This window comes from Parasteatoda tepidariorum, chromosome 2 (genome assembly GCF_043381705.1).
Source record: "Parasteatoda tepidariorum isolate YZ-2023 chromosome 2, CAS_Ptep_4.0, whole genome shotgun sequence".
Lineage (NCBI taxonomy): Eukaryota > Metazoa > Arthropoda > Arachnida > Araneae > Theridiidae > Parasteatoda > Parasteatoda tepidariorum.
This window is the reverse complement of record NC_092205.1, coordinates 47704239-47718030: the sequence shown is the minus strand read 5'-3', so window position 1 is coordinate 47718030 and position 13792 is coordinate 47704239. Positions and strand designations below refer to the sequence as shown.

The 13792-nt window shown below is 27.9% G+C and overlaps 1 protein-coding gene across 1 annotated transcript in view; it reads left to right on the top strand.

Annotated features, from left to right (window-relative positions):
• The window catches only part of LOC107441296 (abnormal spindle-like microcephaly-associated protein homolog), a 53834-nt gene that overhangs the window by 27709 nt on the left and 12333 nt on the right, over positions 1 to 13792 (top strand). Inside the window, exons 14-19 of the mRNA XM_043051918.2 lie at positions 182 to 356; positions 3406 to 3479; positions 4791 to 4991; positions 5853 to 6047; positions 7591 to 10764; positions 12478 to 12654. Of these exons, the coding sequence (XP_042907852.1) occupies positions 182 to 356; positions 3406 to 3479; positions 4791 to 4991; positions 5853 to 6047; positions 7591 to 10764; positions 12478 to 12654 (3996 nt within the window). The remainder of the gene's footprint in view (positions 1 to 181; positions 357 to 3405; positions 3480 to 4790; positions 4992 to 5852; positions 6048 to 7590; positions 10765 to 12477; positions 12655 to 13792) is intronic.

Sequence of the window (13792 nt, the reverse complement as noted above, 5' to 3'; positions counted from 1 at the left end):
AATTATAAACTTTTTGAATAAGTATATTTTTATATTGATAAATTAATCAGTTTAATTAAATATATTATAGTACAATTTTTGTTGAAAATTAATTTAAATTTTAAAAGTTATTTGATTTTGTATTTATGTTTAAATGTTTTGCATTTTTTAGTATTTTTTTTAAATTGTTATATTGATTTAGGTCCAAAATTTCACTGCATCTTTTTCTGATGGCCGAGCATTGTGCTTAATGTTACATCATTATCACCCAAATATACTTCCTTTTGAAGCAATTAAGCTAGAAACTACTTCAACCTTTGTAGCAAAAGTAATGGAATGTGATGAAACTGACAGCAGTCCATTTATGTCTGAAAATGGTAATTTTTTTTTATTATTTAATTTAAAAAATTTATTTTACATTATAAATTTCCCCCTTTAAAACATTAATTCATCGTGTTCGAAAGATTTAGTGAAACTAAATTAATTGTAAATAACAATTAGTTTAGTTTTTTCTATATCTTTCAAAAATGTTTTATACATCCATTAATGTTAGTTAGCTGTACTGAAATTTACTAGTTTCTTCTAATTTTCCAATATAATTACATATTTTTTTACATACATTTTTTTAAATTGTTAAAATGACTTATTACTCTTAAAATTTATAAAACTGATTCTAAATATTAATAATAAAAATGCTTTGGTGTTTTCAAAGGAAAATATTACTTCATTTAGAAGAAACATTTTAAACACATTTTCCTTTCTTGTTAGAAAAACACTTAATAATATTCTGCCCAGACCTTTTTTTTTTTTTCTTCTTCCAAGTGATTTAAAGATGCATACTTTTTTTTTATTGAGCAAGGAATTAAAATGAAAAAATCTCTGAATTTATGCAGAGTATCTAGCTATCTAAACAGTTGGTTAAAAATCTGGAAAAAATGGGAGAAATCTAAAAAAATTTTAAGATAATATAGAAATATTCACGATACAATTTTAAACCTAACAATTTTTTCAATAGTTTAAAAATAAAATAATTTCACCTAGTACTAGAAAACCCGGTCTTTAAATCAAAAGTAATCAGGGTGTTTTTTTTTTATTTGTTTGTGCTTTGTACAGTGCGCAAAATAGGAAACGGAATGAATTTTGATCTAATTATCGGATGTTCACGTTCTATAACTCAATTTTACCTCAAATATGTTAATTAGTGCAGATGATATTTTAAGTTATGAAATCATATACAAAAACGTACTTTATGTGAATAAACACACCTTTTTTCGACGGATTCGAATTTGTCATCCCCAAACTATAGGGTGTAACTGCAATCTAGAAAATATGGTCCCAATATTTTAGTCAGGAGAGCAGTCCAAAGTTAAGACCCCTTAATATTAATTTTACTTTTTGCATATTTTGTTGTATCTAAAGAACTTTTTATGCAAATTGAATTATATTTGCTCACAATAATAATATTTGTTTACCTAAAGATGATTCTCTGCAAAAAATAATTTTTAGTAAAAATTTATTATTTAATTATGGTCAAAGAAATGTTGAGTTGTAAGGTATACAAATTTTTGCTTCATTTTAAAGTATATAATTTTGCAAGGCAAAAGTCATAATTTGAAAAATTCGGTTGCATAGTTCCTGAGAAATCAAATTTTAAAAATCTGAATTTTTTGAAATTCAATTTCTCAGGAACTATTCGACTGATTTCACTAAAATTTTGAATTTTGCTATTTAAAATTGCAAACTTTAAAATGATCTAAAAATTATATACCTTACCATTAAAATTTTTTTTGACCATTATTAAATAAAATACTAAATGTTAAAAGTTATTTTTTGCATGGAATTATCTTAATATAAAAAAAATTTCAATTCGCTTAAAAAGTTCTCTAGACATAGCAAAATACGCAAAAAATAAAATTAACATTAAGGGGTCCAAATTTCGGACTGCTCCCTTGACTAAACTATGGGGACTATATTTTTATGCGGCTACCCCCTTTATTATGTTGGTCAGAAATCTGAAACCTTCGATAAAAGGTATGTTTATTCAGAGAAAGTACATTTTTGTGTCTGATTTCGTAACTTAAAATATCGTCTACATTTACTAAATAGCAAATTTGAGGTCACCCCCTCAAGCCATTAACATTGAGTAGCAGAACATGAAAATCCGATTATTCATGGTGGTCGGTTTTTTTTTTTTTTTTTTTTTGTGCACTGTTTATATCTTTCTATGTTAAAATGTCTTAAGAATAACTGTTTTAGTTGTTCTATTTTCGATTTTGCTTTGCTACATACAAACTATAAAACTTAGAAAATTAAATTTTTAAAGGGTGTAGAAAATGTATAGAGAATATGATTGAATATGAAATGCTAACATTCAATAATTAGCTTTTAAATGCACAAACTGTTAAACTTGTAGTAAAATTATACCTGAAGGGCTGTTCTACATTTCTTTTAGAAATATGATACTAAAGACTTGTAATTTAACTTGCTAAAAAATCCATTTTTATTTATAAATTTGGGATTAATTTTTTTCTTCTGAATTCTAATTTCTTCAAAAGTTATGAAAATTTTTTGTGCAATTATAGAGATTTTTCTCCCATTTTTTTTCGGTTTACAAAACTCAACATCCAATAATTAGTTTGAGAATTAATAACAAACTTGTAGTAGGAAATACTATTTCATTGTGATTAACAATGTTCTCACTAAAATTATAATAATTATGTTTTACAAATAAAATTTTTATGCCTAAAAATATGATGATTATGTTCTACAAGCAAAATGTTCTTTGTTTTTGTAACAAATATCGACTTTTAAGAAGAAAATTTTTTTTTAAAGAAAAGCATTCATGGTTGTGTTGGTGAGGAAGAGAGTTGGGTTGCAGCCTAATTTGAAAAAAAAAAAAGATCTCTCTATTTTATAGTATTAAATATACATAATAAAAGAAAATTAATAGAAAAAATTATTTTACATGAAAAAAAAATGGTGTACAACTTCACTATTTATTACATTTTATTTTATGATAATGTTAATTTATGATATTTTATGTTTATTTTAGGTTAAAGATTGATTTTTTTCTCCTATATGTTAGCTTAGCTTATACTTCAAATTTTCCTTTTGTTTGAAAATGTTAACAAATGTATTGTTTAAAAATATGTTCTGAAAATTTAGTTTGAAATTGTTTGTTTAGTTTTCTATCTTTTAGTATTTGAAAAAAATGTAATTATAAAAATTTTAGCATTAAAGTCTTTAAAGATTTGAAAAATTTTGCCAGACACACTATGTATTTAAAAACATGCAAGAAATGTAAAACTAATTGCTTTGTTTGTTATAGTGATATGTAACTTATGCTACATATGAGTATGTTATGACTATAATCAAACATTTAAACTTTATATTCTGTAAACACCTAAAATTCTTGTTCTATTTTAGATAAATTGAGTGTGGATGCAAAGAAAAGATTGTTACAAAATGAAAAAGCTAACTGGGATCTTGTATTTTCAAAGGTTTGTTAATAATCGTAAATTAAATTGTTCTGCCATCTTTTATAAAATATACACTAATGCTATACCACTAAAAATCTTACTCATATTTAAGGGAATGTACAATTTTTTTCAGAAGAGGATTGCAAAAAAAAAAAAAAAAGGAAACTTTTATCATTCCAATGTTTGCAATAAACGCTGTTTTCTTTAAAAAAATAAATAAATTTAAGAAAATGGCCTTAAGGCATTTTTCATTGTTGTGTGTGTATTCTTAGCAGATAAAAATACATGATAGATTCCTTAATTAACAAAAGAAATCTAAAAATCTTTAACTGTCATAAAGACGAAATTAATAAAAGTTATAATTGTATTTACCTTTAAATAGAAGGCAAAACCTAGTCAATAACTTTTTCATTCTTTATTGTAAAAGAGAGGAAAAAAATCAGTTGACCTTGAAAATCAAAGAGTAGTCATCTGCTCAATAATTTAGATTTAAAGAAAAAGAAGTTAAAGTTTCACACACTTTGCTTTCTTAACTTCTGGATTTAAACTATTACTGTTAAAATCAATATTTTTTTATTTTATGTGAATTGCTAACATCTTTATTTTTTTAAATAAAACTTTTGTATTTTTAATAAACATTTTGTGTTAATCAATTTTTTGGTGGAAAAAAATGGAGAAGTCAGAGCTTTTAAATCTTTTAGCACCTTAAATTAGTATATCTTTGTTTTAAAATTTTAATTTTGTAATTTTTTTAATGATTTTTTTTTTTTTTAAATTTGTTGGAATAAGATGTCTTAGTAGAAGTTGAAATAATAAAAAAATATTCTGTAATTTTTCTAACTATTTCAAGGTTTCAGAACCTATGCAATTTTAATAATTTGTTTAGATCCTTTTCTTCACATTTGGCAATCTCTACCAGCACGCAGGTTAGAATACATTGGATAATTTCTTATAAAAAAACTTATTGGAAGTTCTTTAAATGTAAAAATTATTTTAATCTATTTTAAATTGTTATTTTTAATCTAGTTGTTGATTTTTGAATTCATAAATAAGCTCACATTTTTGTGAGTTTGAAAATAGGTATATAGTAGTGTATTCTTGAGTTGCTGAATGATTTTAAGTAGAATCTTTTATTTTATCCTAAAAAGCATTTTTTGTTAAAGAAAACATGTAATACATTTTAAATTTCTTTCGCATAACTTAAAATAATAAGTTGTTCGAACTACTTTAAGTTTTATTATAAACATGCTTCAAATAATAGATAGATTAGTTTTATATATTGACATGTGCTTGTTTATTTAATTTTTCTTATTTTAACCACAATTTATTTAGCTTCATGAAATTGGACAGATTCCTATATTATCCTTTCCAGCAAATGTGTCAAACAGACTTCCCGATGAAAAGGTTATGATCATTATGGTTTCTTACATCAATATCCGTTTGATGGAGCTCAGTTCTGAAATAAGAGCTGCTCGTACTATTCAGTTAGCTTACAGAAGATGGAAGTTGGAAAAAAGGCTTCAAAAATTAAAGGTATAATTATTTCTATTTTTTTATTTGATTGCAATATATATGTATTTTTTAAAAAAATTAAATATTAACACAGTCCTCCTTGAATATAATGTATAAAAAATATAGTGCAGTCAAACAACGTTAACCTTTAAATTGGTGGGGCTATCATAATTATTTTATGTTTAACAGATTTCATCTTATACAATAGATATTGTGTACTACATTAATGTATGTAAAAAATACTAACAATTTATGCATTTATTTCAAACTGAAATAATCTGTAATTGACATCTGTTTCTTTTGATTTTCACATGTATTCTGGAAATGTGGCTGTAGAAAACTGATCTAAACTCATTCTGTGAAAATGTTTACATCTTATACACATCCTGCCTGCTATTTGTTATCCAGCCAAACAGAGACATCCATTAAATATCTCTAAATTTTACTTATAAACTTTACTTACTAAATTTTACTAAATTTTAATTATTAAATTTTTCTTACTGATTTTAAATCTGAAAAGAAGTCTTGATGAGAAAAGGAGTAAAATATTGCTTTATTTATAATTAATATTGCTGTGTGTAAAAAAAGAAAAAAAATACTTGCACAATAAAGTTTCAGTTATGGGAATTTTGTTTCTTAAAAGATGTGATATTTTATATATTTTCTATCATAAATTAAGTTTCACTGCTTTTTAAAATATATATTTCTGATAAATATATAGCCATGTATTGCAATGATGTAATCTAGAATTTTAAAGACATTTTCCTTGAATTTTATTTCTAAAATTTAATAGGAAACCTAAAACATATGTCTTTTAACTGTGGCAGTCTTTTAAGAAAAATATTTTATTAAAACTAATCTTGATTTTACATTCCTAACTAGGTAGAGATAGCTGCTGCCAGAGTTATTCAGGAAGCTTGGAGAAAACACTTAGCCTTTAAAAGGAAAATAATAGAAGATAAGGCAGCCATCATTATTCAGTGTGGATGGAGAGTGTATTCTTCCAAGAAAAAATTGCAACATCTTAAGGAATCTAAAATTCGAGAATTTTTAGATTCTAAAGCTACTGTCATTCAGGTAATTTTTATTCTCTCTTTTCATTTTAAGGTAAAGTAAAAATGAGAGGTGTATGCTTGTAAAGAAATGATCTGCTAATTTTAGCTGCTTTTCTTAAATTTGATTATTTTTGTACAGGCTGTCGTGTATATGTTCCAGCATGAAACCCTTTCATTTCCTGGCTGACTCAACCAACATTCTTGTTCACCCCAGTCAAATGTCAGTCACATATCTCCTAAGTTCATTTTTCAGTTTTGTATGAATAAGACCAAAATTAAAAACTGTTCTTTCTATTGATGTTGAGTTGCATAGTCTATTGTAACATGTAATTAGGAAATTTATTTTAAGAACTGCACTAAATATGAATAGTATATTAGTTAGTAAAAATTAGTGACTCATTTAAATATGTTATAATTTTTATAAATTATAATTAGTTAATTAATCAGTGAACTAATTATCATTAATAAAATTAACATTAGTTCACTAATATTGGAAATATTCATGTACATATGAGCAGGAGTGTAGAAAATATTCCCAATGAACAAAGTTTGGAAAATAAAGTTTATATCAGAAAAAAAATTCATTTGGTTTTACACAATTCTTGAATAAACGAGCATATGTGTTATTAAATAAAAAATATCAAAATACGTTGAAATAGTAATAATTTATTTAATTAAATTTAAGGTCTCACTTATCAGGGGTCTGTCCAGGCCAAATTTACTACTGTTCAGTGGTACCTTCACAAATTCAACTTTAGGAAAAACGATAGTTTCACAAAATACTTTTTCTTAAAATTTTATTTTTTGTAACAAAAAATTTTGTAGGAATTTTTTTTGACCAAAAATTTCCCATGACTGCCTGTATTTCCTCCAAATCCTTGTTCTTGCAGTCAGACATATTCAGCTCATCTGAATATAAATAATAAAAAATATTGAGGATCGATTTTTAAAAAATTATACGTTGAGATCAGACAAGTATTGGCTTGGAGATTTTTAGCATCCCCCTACATTCAGGATTTTGAACTAAGTCACTTTCATCTTTCCAAGCACCCTTTGTTTTTTTCTTGCTTGCTGAAGTTTACTTCAATGGTGATAAGGTCGAATCTGTTGTTACTCAATGGTTGCAATTACTGACTGTATCATTCATTGATAATGGTATCTATTTAATGCTTGGTGGAACCCAAGTCAAAAATAGTATGACTTTTATAGTTAATTATTCAGTGAAGTTTGATACCATGTAATTGTTTGCTGTTTTAATGTTGCTATATGGAATTACTTTTTACAATGTGTGAGTATATCTTGGAATATAACTTCATATATTCCAAGATCAGACTTTAAAGTTTGATCTCATATCCAAATTAATCTTCTGCCAACAGAAATCACATAAGGCGATTGTGGTTTATACAAATAATGATTGTAAAAGAAATTCATTTTATTGAAGTAAAAAAAAAATATTTAGGTAAAGGAGTATTTGTCTATACCTATAGAAATAGTTATAACTAATAATAAATGTTTAGAACAATTGTAATGAAAAATTATAATAAGTATAAAATTTTACTTTTCAGGCTCTCTACAGAGGTTATACCACAAGAAAACAACTTTCAAAATTGGTTAAAGCTGCTATAATTATACAGAAAAATATTCGCATGATGTTAATTCAAAACAGGTTTTCAAAATTAAAAAGAGCAAGTCTTAAAATTCAAACTGCATTCCGAGCAAAAGCAGCTGGTACCATTCAAAGGCAAAAATATTTGCACCTGCGAAACATGGTAGTAAAACTTCAAGCCTGTTCTAGGGGAATGATTTTGAGGAAGCACTTACGTAGACAAAAGGCAGCTGCTACAGTGATACAATCATATTTTAAAATGCACGCAGCTAGAAAGCGGTTCTTAAAGTTAAAGGAATCAATTATTGTTATTCAGAGGAAGTTTAGGTCTTTTCTTCTCACACGCCAGTGTTATCAAAATTTCAAGCATTTGCGGGATGCAACTATTTATATACAAAAGTGGTATCGTCTGATTCAAAAAGATAAACGTGAGAAAAAATCTGCTATCAAGATTCAAGCTGCCTTCAGAAAATATATCCATAGGAAAAAATATCTTTTGTTAAAATCAGCTACAATGAAAGTGCAGCAATGGTGGAGAGCAAGAATTCAGGGACAAAAGACTAGATTGTCATATTTATTATGTAGAAGACGAATTGTGTTACTTCAATCTTTAACTCGCCGTTATATTGCTCGAAAAGTATACCTAAAACATGTACAATGCATAGTTAAGATTCAAAAAAATTTTCGTAGGATGATTTTAACTAGAAAGTTCAAAGCAATGCAAAACAGTGCTTCCAAAATACAAGCTTGGTGGAGATTGAAACTTCTTGGCAGAAGTACTAGATCATCATATCTTGCAACTCGAAAGCATATAATACTCGTGCAGTCTCTGGTCAGACAATACATTGCAAAGAAATCCTACATGATAAAAAGAATGTCAGCTATAATTATTCAGAAAAATGTTCGTAGATTCTTGGCTAGAAAAGAGTTTTGTAAAAGGAAATTAAATGCCTCAAAAATACAAACTTGGTGGCGAGCAAAACTCCTGGGCCGAAGTACCAGATCATCATATCTTAATACTCGAAAGCATATTATAACCATACAGTCCTTAGTTAGACAATTTATTGCACAGAAATCCTATATGAGAAAAAAGATGTCAGCTGTCATAATTCAGAAACATGTTCGCAGATATTTAAAAAAGAGAGATTTTTGTAAAAAGAAAGAAAGTGCCTTAAAGATACAAACTTGGTGGAGAGCAAAACTTCTTGGCAAAGACACCAGATTATCCTATCTTATGACTCGGAAGCGTATAATACTTATACAGTCTTTAGTTAGACAATTCCTTGCACAAAAATCTTATAAATCAATAAAGATGTCAGCTGTCATAATTCAGAAACATGTTCGCAGATATTTGATAAGGAGAGATTTTTGTAAAAAGAAAGAAAGTGCCTTAAAAATACAAACTTTTTGGAGAGCAAAACTTCTTGGCAAAAACACAAGAGCATCCTATCTTATGATTCGGAAGCGTATTATACTTATACAATCTTTAGTTAGACGATATATTGCTCAGAAAACCTATGTATCAAAGAAGGTGTCAGCTATAATGATTCAGAAAAATGTTCGTAAGTTTTTGGTCAGGAAAAAGTTTTGTAAAATGCAAGTTAGTGCCATAAAAATACAAGCTTGGTGGAGATTAAAACTTCTTGGCAAAAATACTAGATCATCATATCTTGTGACTCGGAAGCGTGTAATACTTCTTCAGTCTTTAGTTAGACAATTTATTGCACAGAAATCCTATATGAGGAAAAAGACGTCAGCTGTCATGATTCAGAAACATGTTCGCAGATATTTAATAAGGACAGATTTTTGTAAAAAGAAAGAAAGTGCCTTAAAAATACAAACTTTTTGGAGAGCAAAACTTCTTGGCAAAAACACAAGAGCATCCTATCTTATGATTCGGAAGCGTATTATACTTATACAATCTTTAGTTAGACGATATATTGCTCGTAAAACCTATGTATCAAAGAAGGTGTCAGCTATAATGATTCAGAAAAATGTCCGTAAGTTTTTGGTAAGGAAAGAGTTCTGTAAAATGCAAGTTAGTGGCATAAAAATACAAACTTGGTGGAGAGCAACACTTCTTGGCAAAAATACTAGATCATCATATCTTGTGACTCAGAAGCGTGTAATACTTATACAGTCCTTAGTTAGACAATTTATTTCACAGAAATCCTATATGAGGAAAAAGATGTCAGCTGTTATGATTCAGAAACATGTTCGCAGATATTTAATAAGGAGAGATTTTTGTAAAAGAAAAGAAAGTGCCTTAAAAATACAAACTTGGTGGAGAGCAAAACTTCTTGGCAAAAATACTAGATCATCCTATCTTATGACTCGGAAGCGTGTAATACTTATACAGTCTTTAGTTAGACAATTCCTTGCACAAAAATCTTATAAATCAACAAAGATGTCAGCTGTCATAATTCAGAAATATGTTCGCAGATATTTAATAAGGAGAGATTTTTGTAAAAAGCAAGAAAGTGCCTCAAAAATACAAGCTTGGTGGAGATTAAAACTTCTTGGCAGAAATACTAGATCATCATATCTTGCAACTCGAAAGCATATAATACTTGTGCAGTCTTTAGTTAGAAAATTTATTGCACAGAAATCTTATATGACGAAAAAGATGTCAGCTGTCATAATTCAGAAAAATGTCCGTAGATTCTTGGCCAGGAAAGAGTTTTGTAAAATGAAAGTAGGTGCCTCTAAATTACAAATTTGGTGGAGAGCAATACTCCTTGGCAGAAATACCAGATCATCCTATCTTATGACTCGGAAGCGTATCATACTTATACAATCTTTAGTTAGACGATATATTGTTCAGAAAACCTATGTATCAAAGAAGATGTCAGCTATAATAATTCAGAAAAAAGTCCGTAGATTTTTGGTAAGGAAAAGGTTTTGTAAAATGCAAGTTAGTGCCATAAAAATACAAACTTGGTGGAGAGCAAAACTTCTTGGTAGAAATTCTAGATCATCATATCTAATAACTCGTAAACAGATTATACTTATTCAATCTTTAGTTAGGCAATTTTTAGCTCGGAAATCCTATGTATCAAAGAAGTTGTCAGCTATCATGATTCAGAAAAATTTTCGCAGATTCTTGTCCAGGAAATTTTTTATCAAAAGTGAAGTAAGTACCTTTAAAAATTCAAACTTGGTGGATAGCAAAACTTTGTGGTAAAAATACCTTGCTCATAATGGTATTGTATTTGCTATAGTGCTTAGCAGATTTTTGTGGCTTCTTATAATCACTACTCACACAACCTCCTAATTTCCAAGTATCATCTGAGCAATTCTTCCACTTCTTTTTCTTGTTATTTGAGTAAGGATTACAAGAAACCAAAGTGAATAATTTTCCCGGCCACTGTATGTTTGTGCTTTTAAGATTTCTTTTAATATAAGACTTATCTAGGGTTTTTTTTCGCCTTGCTTCTTGGGTAACATTTATTCTTTAGGCGCTCAAAATATCTCATTTATAAAAGCATTCATCATTCCCAAAGTTGCCAACTATTATTACTTATCCGTAATAGTTGACACCTCTCGGAATACCTTGATTCATAGTCAAGATTTCGGTCTAATGGTTGAGTAATAAAAATTAGTTTTGAGAATTTTCAATATAATTTCTCAGGGTACGTAGCGTTTGTAAAAAGTACTAGAAGGTGCTTTTTGGGAGATTTCGTTTTTAAAAGCTTTTAAAGGTGCTTTTTTCAGCTGGCGTTTTAAAAAAGTGCTTTTTTTCACGAATATTTTTTTTCTTCCTTCAGTGATATCTGGCGGATCCCCTGCATTTCACGAAAAATGGGGTGTTTTCTACGTAATCATTCACACGGACTTCATGTCGTACCCACGTTATGATTTGAGCATGCGCGCTCACTTGAAACTGAAACCCGAGTGCTCCAATTCGGATAGAGTCAGATCCTTATTAAATGTTTTTCTTCTTAATTTATAATTTTATTCTTGTTTATTTTATTTTACTTCTAACACTTTTTTGATGTAGGGGGTAAGGGTACTTTTGTTCAGAGTCAAGTTGAATTCACTCGGTGATGTGGGAAAGTACTGATTGTTTCGATTTATGTCCGTTTCTTTTTTTTTTTTTTTTTTTTTTTTTTTTTTTTTTTTTTTTTTTTAATGCTGAAACTGTTCATAAAAGTTTTTTGTTTTTCAATAATATCATTGATTCAATATTAATTTTTTGAGTGCTTGAAAATTTTTGTAAAGTGCTTGAAAAGTTTTTTAAAAGTGCTTATTTTTGATTCAAAGATTTGGCTACGTACCCTGTCTCTTAAAAATAGGCTTTTTTATTTCATTACTTTCTTGAGAGAAATGAAATTTTGTTTGTAAGGAACATTTGTAATGAAATTTTGCTTGCAAAGAACATTTGAAAAAAAAAATTACACTTAAGTGTCAAATTTTTTTCATGAGTCATTAAGTTACTTTTTTTAAATTTAATATTAAATTCCTGTATAATTTTATTAGTATTAGGCACATTCCTACTTAGAAATTAAGTAGTAATTGATAGCCTAATGCGTTCAATAAAATGATTGGATTTTAACGGCACTTCATTGACATCTTAAGTACTTTGTCACGTAGTTCTATTTTTAAGGATACAGAGCTGCAAAGAAGTTTTTCTCCTCTCACATTTCTCTATTACAAATTCATAACATTTTTCTCTTGTGTGTTTTCTTAGCAATCCTTTTCTAAACAGTAACTTTAACAAATATAACTTTTTTCTAAAAGACAATTATGAAGCTTTCACCAGAAAGTCTAGCTTTCCACCAAGATTTTTTTTTTTTTTTAAGTACTTTTCTTTTACAATCATTAATGAAATTATTCATAATTTTAGAATGGATTAACACTTTATGAACAACAACAATGGTTTACTAATCTTCGAAGAAACGTTGTAGGTTTTCAACGTGCTGCTCGCCTTTACCTTGCCAAAAGGGAAAAGGCAGCCGCTGTTATTCAGTCATTCTTCAGGAGATGCTACCAGAAGAAAGAAAAAGCTGCTCTTAAAATTCAGGTTATTGTGTATAAATTTTTGTTATTGTCTATATTTATGTAAGAAAAGTAATCTTCACATCTAGTTAACTTAATGTAAAAGCTATGTGTAATGTTCAGTTGTGTAACTTTTTCACAGATCTGTAGAAATCTGTATTTTTTGCCCAATTTCTATCCTTTCTAAAATTGATGCAAATTTATATTAAAATGGGTCAGGAGCAATGCACTCTGCAGAGAATCAAAATTGTGATTGCATGTATTTGGATCAACCCAGAATCCAATTTGGATCATCCAAAAAATACTACTGAAATCACAGTATTAAAAGTTTGTAATAAACAACTAGACAAGTTTGATTGTGTGAGAAAACCAGTGTTAAAAGTTGACTATTAGAAATGTTTTCAAATTTCAACCTCCAGTTATGATGATTGTCTTAGTTTTGTTGTTCATTATATCTGCAGGGGTGATTGTGCTCCGGAAAAAATCCGGATTTCCGGAATTTTCACTAGCAGTGATCTGGAAGTTTCCGGAGATCGAAGGTCCAGACGTTTCAAAATATCATTTATCACAGAAGTTTCCGGAAATCAAATTTTCAAAGGTAGAACTTAAAAACACAGTTTATTTTATTTGTTTGTAAGGGAGAGCCAGAGAGATACTTTATAAGCTTATATTCATGATTAATATTAATTTTTTATCAGTAAATAGTTGTTATAGTCATAAACTCAAGAAAGAAAGACATATTTGTAAATTTTAATTACCTCTCCAGGTCATCATAGCTATGTGTAAATGGTGTAGGTATGTGTGAAATTTTAAACATACTTTAAGTAAACTAGGAAATATAGGAAAAAAAACCTTGTTTAAATTTTTTTTCAATTTAAACTGTTTTTTGTTTTTTTTTAATTCAAGAAATTTTCCGGAATTTTGACTTGGGTTCACAATCACCCCTGTATCTGCCTTTCTCTACTGTTGTCACATTGAACAGCAGTTTTCTTAATTCTTCGCTTAGATATTAATTTTTGACCACCTTATGTATAATTTTTGTTGCATTTTTAATAAGGATTTTTAAAATATTCTGGGTGATCTTTGTAGAACACCCTGATATTTCTTGTTCAGACCGAGCTTAAAAGTAAGGTATTTACAGGAAAGAATATAGTGATGTAAAA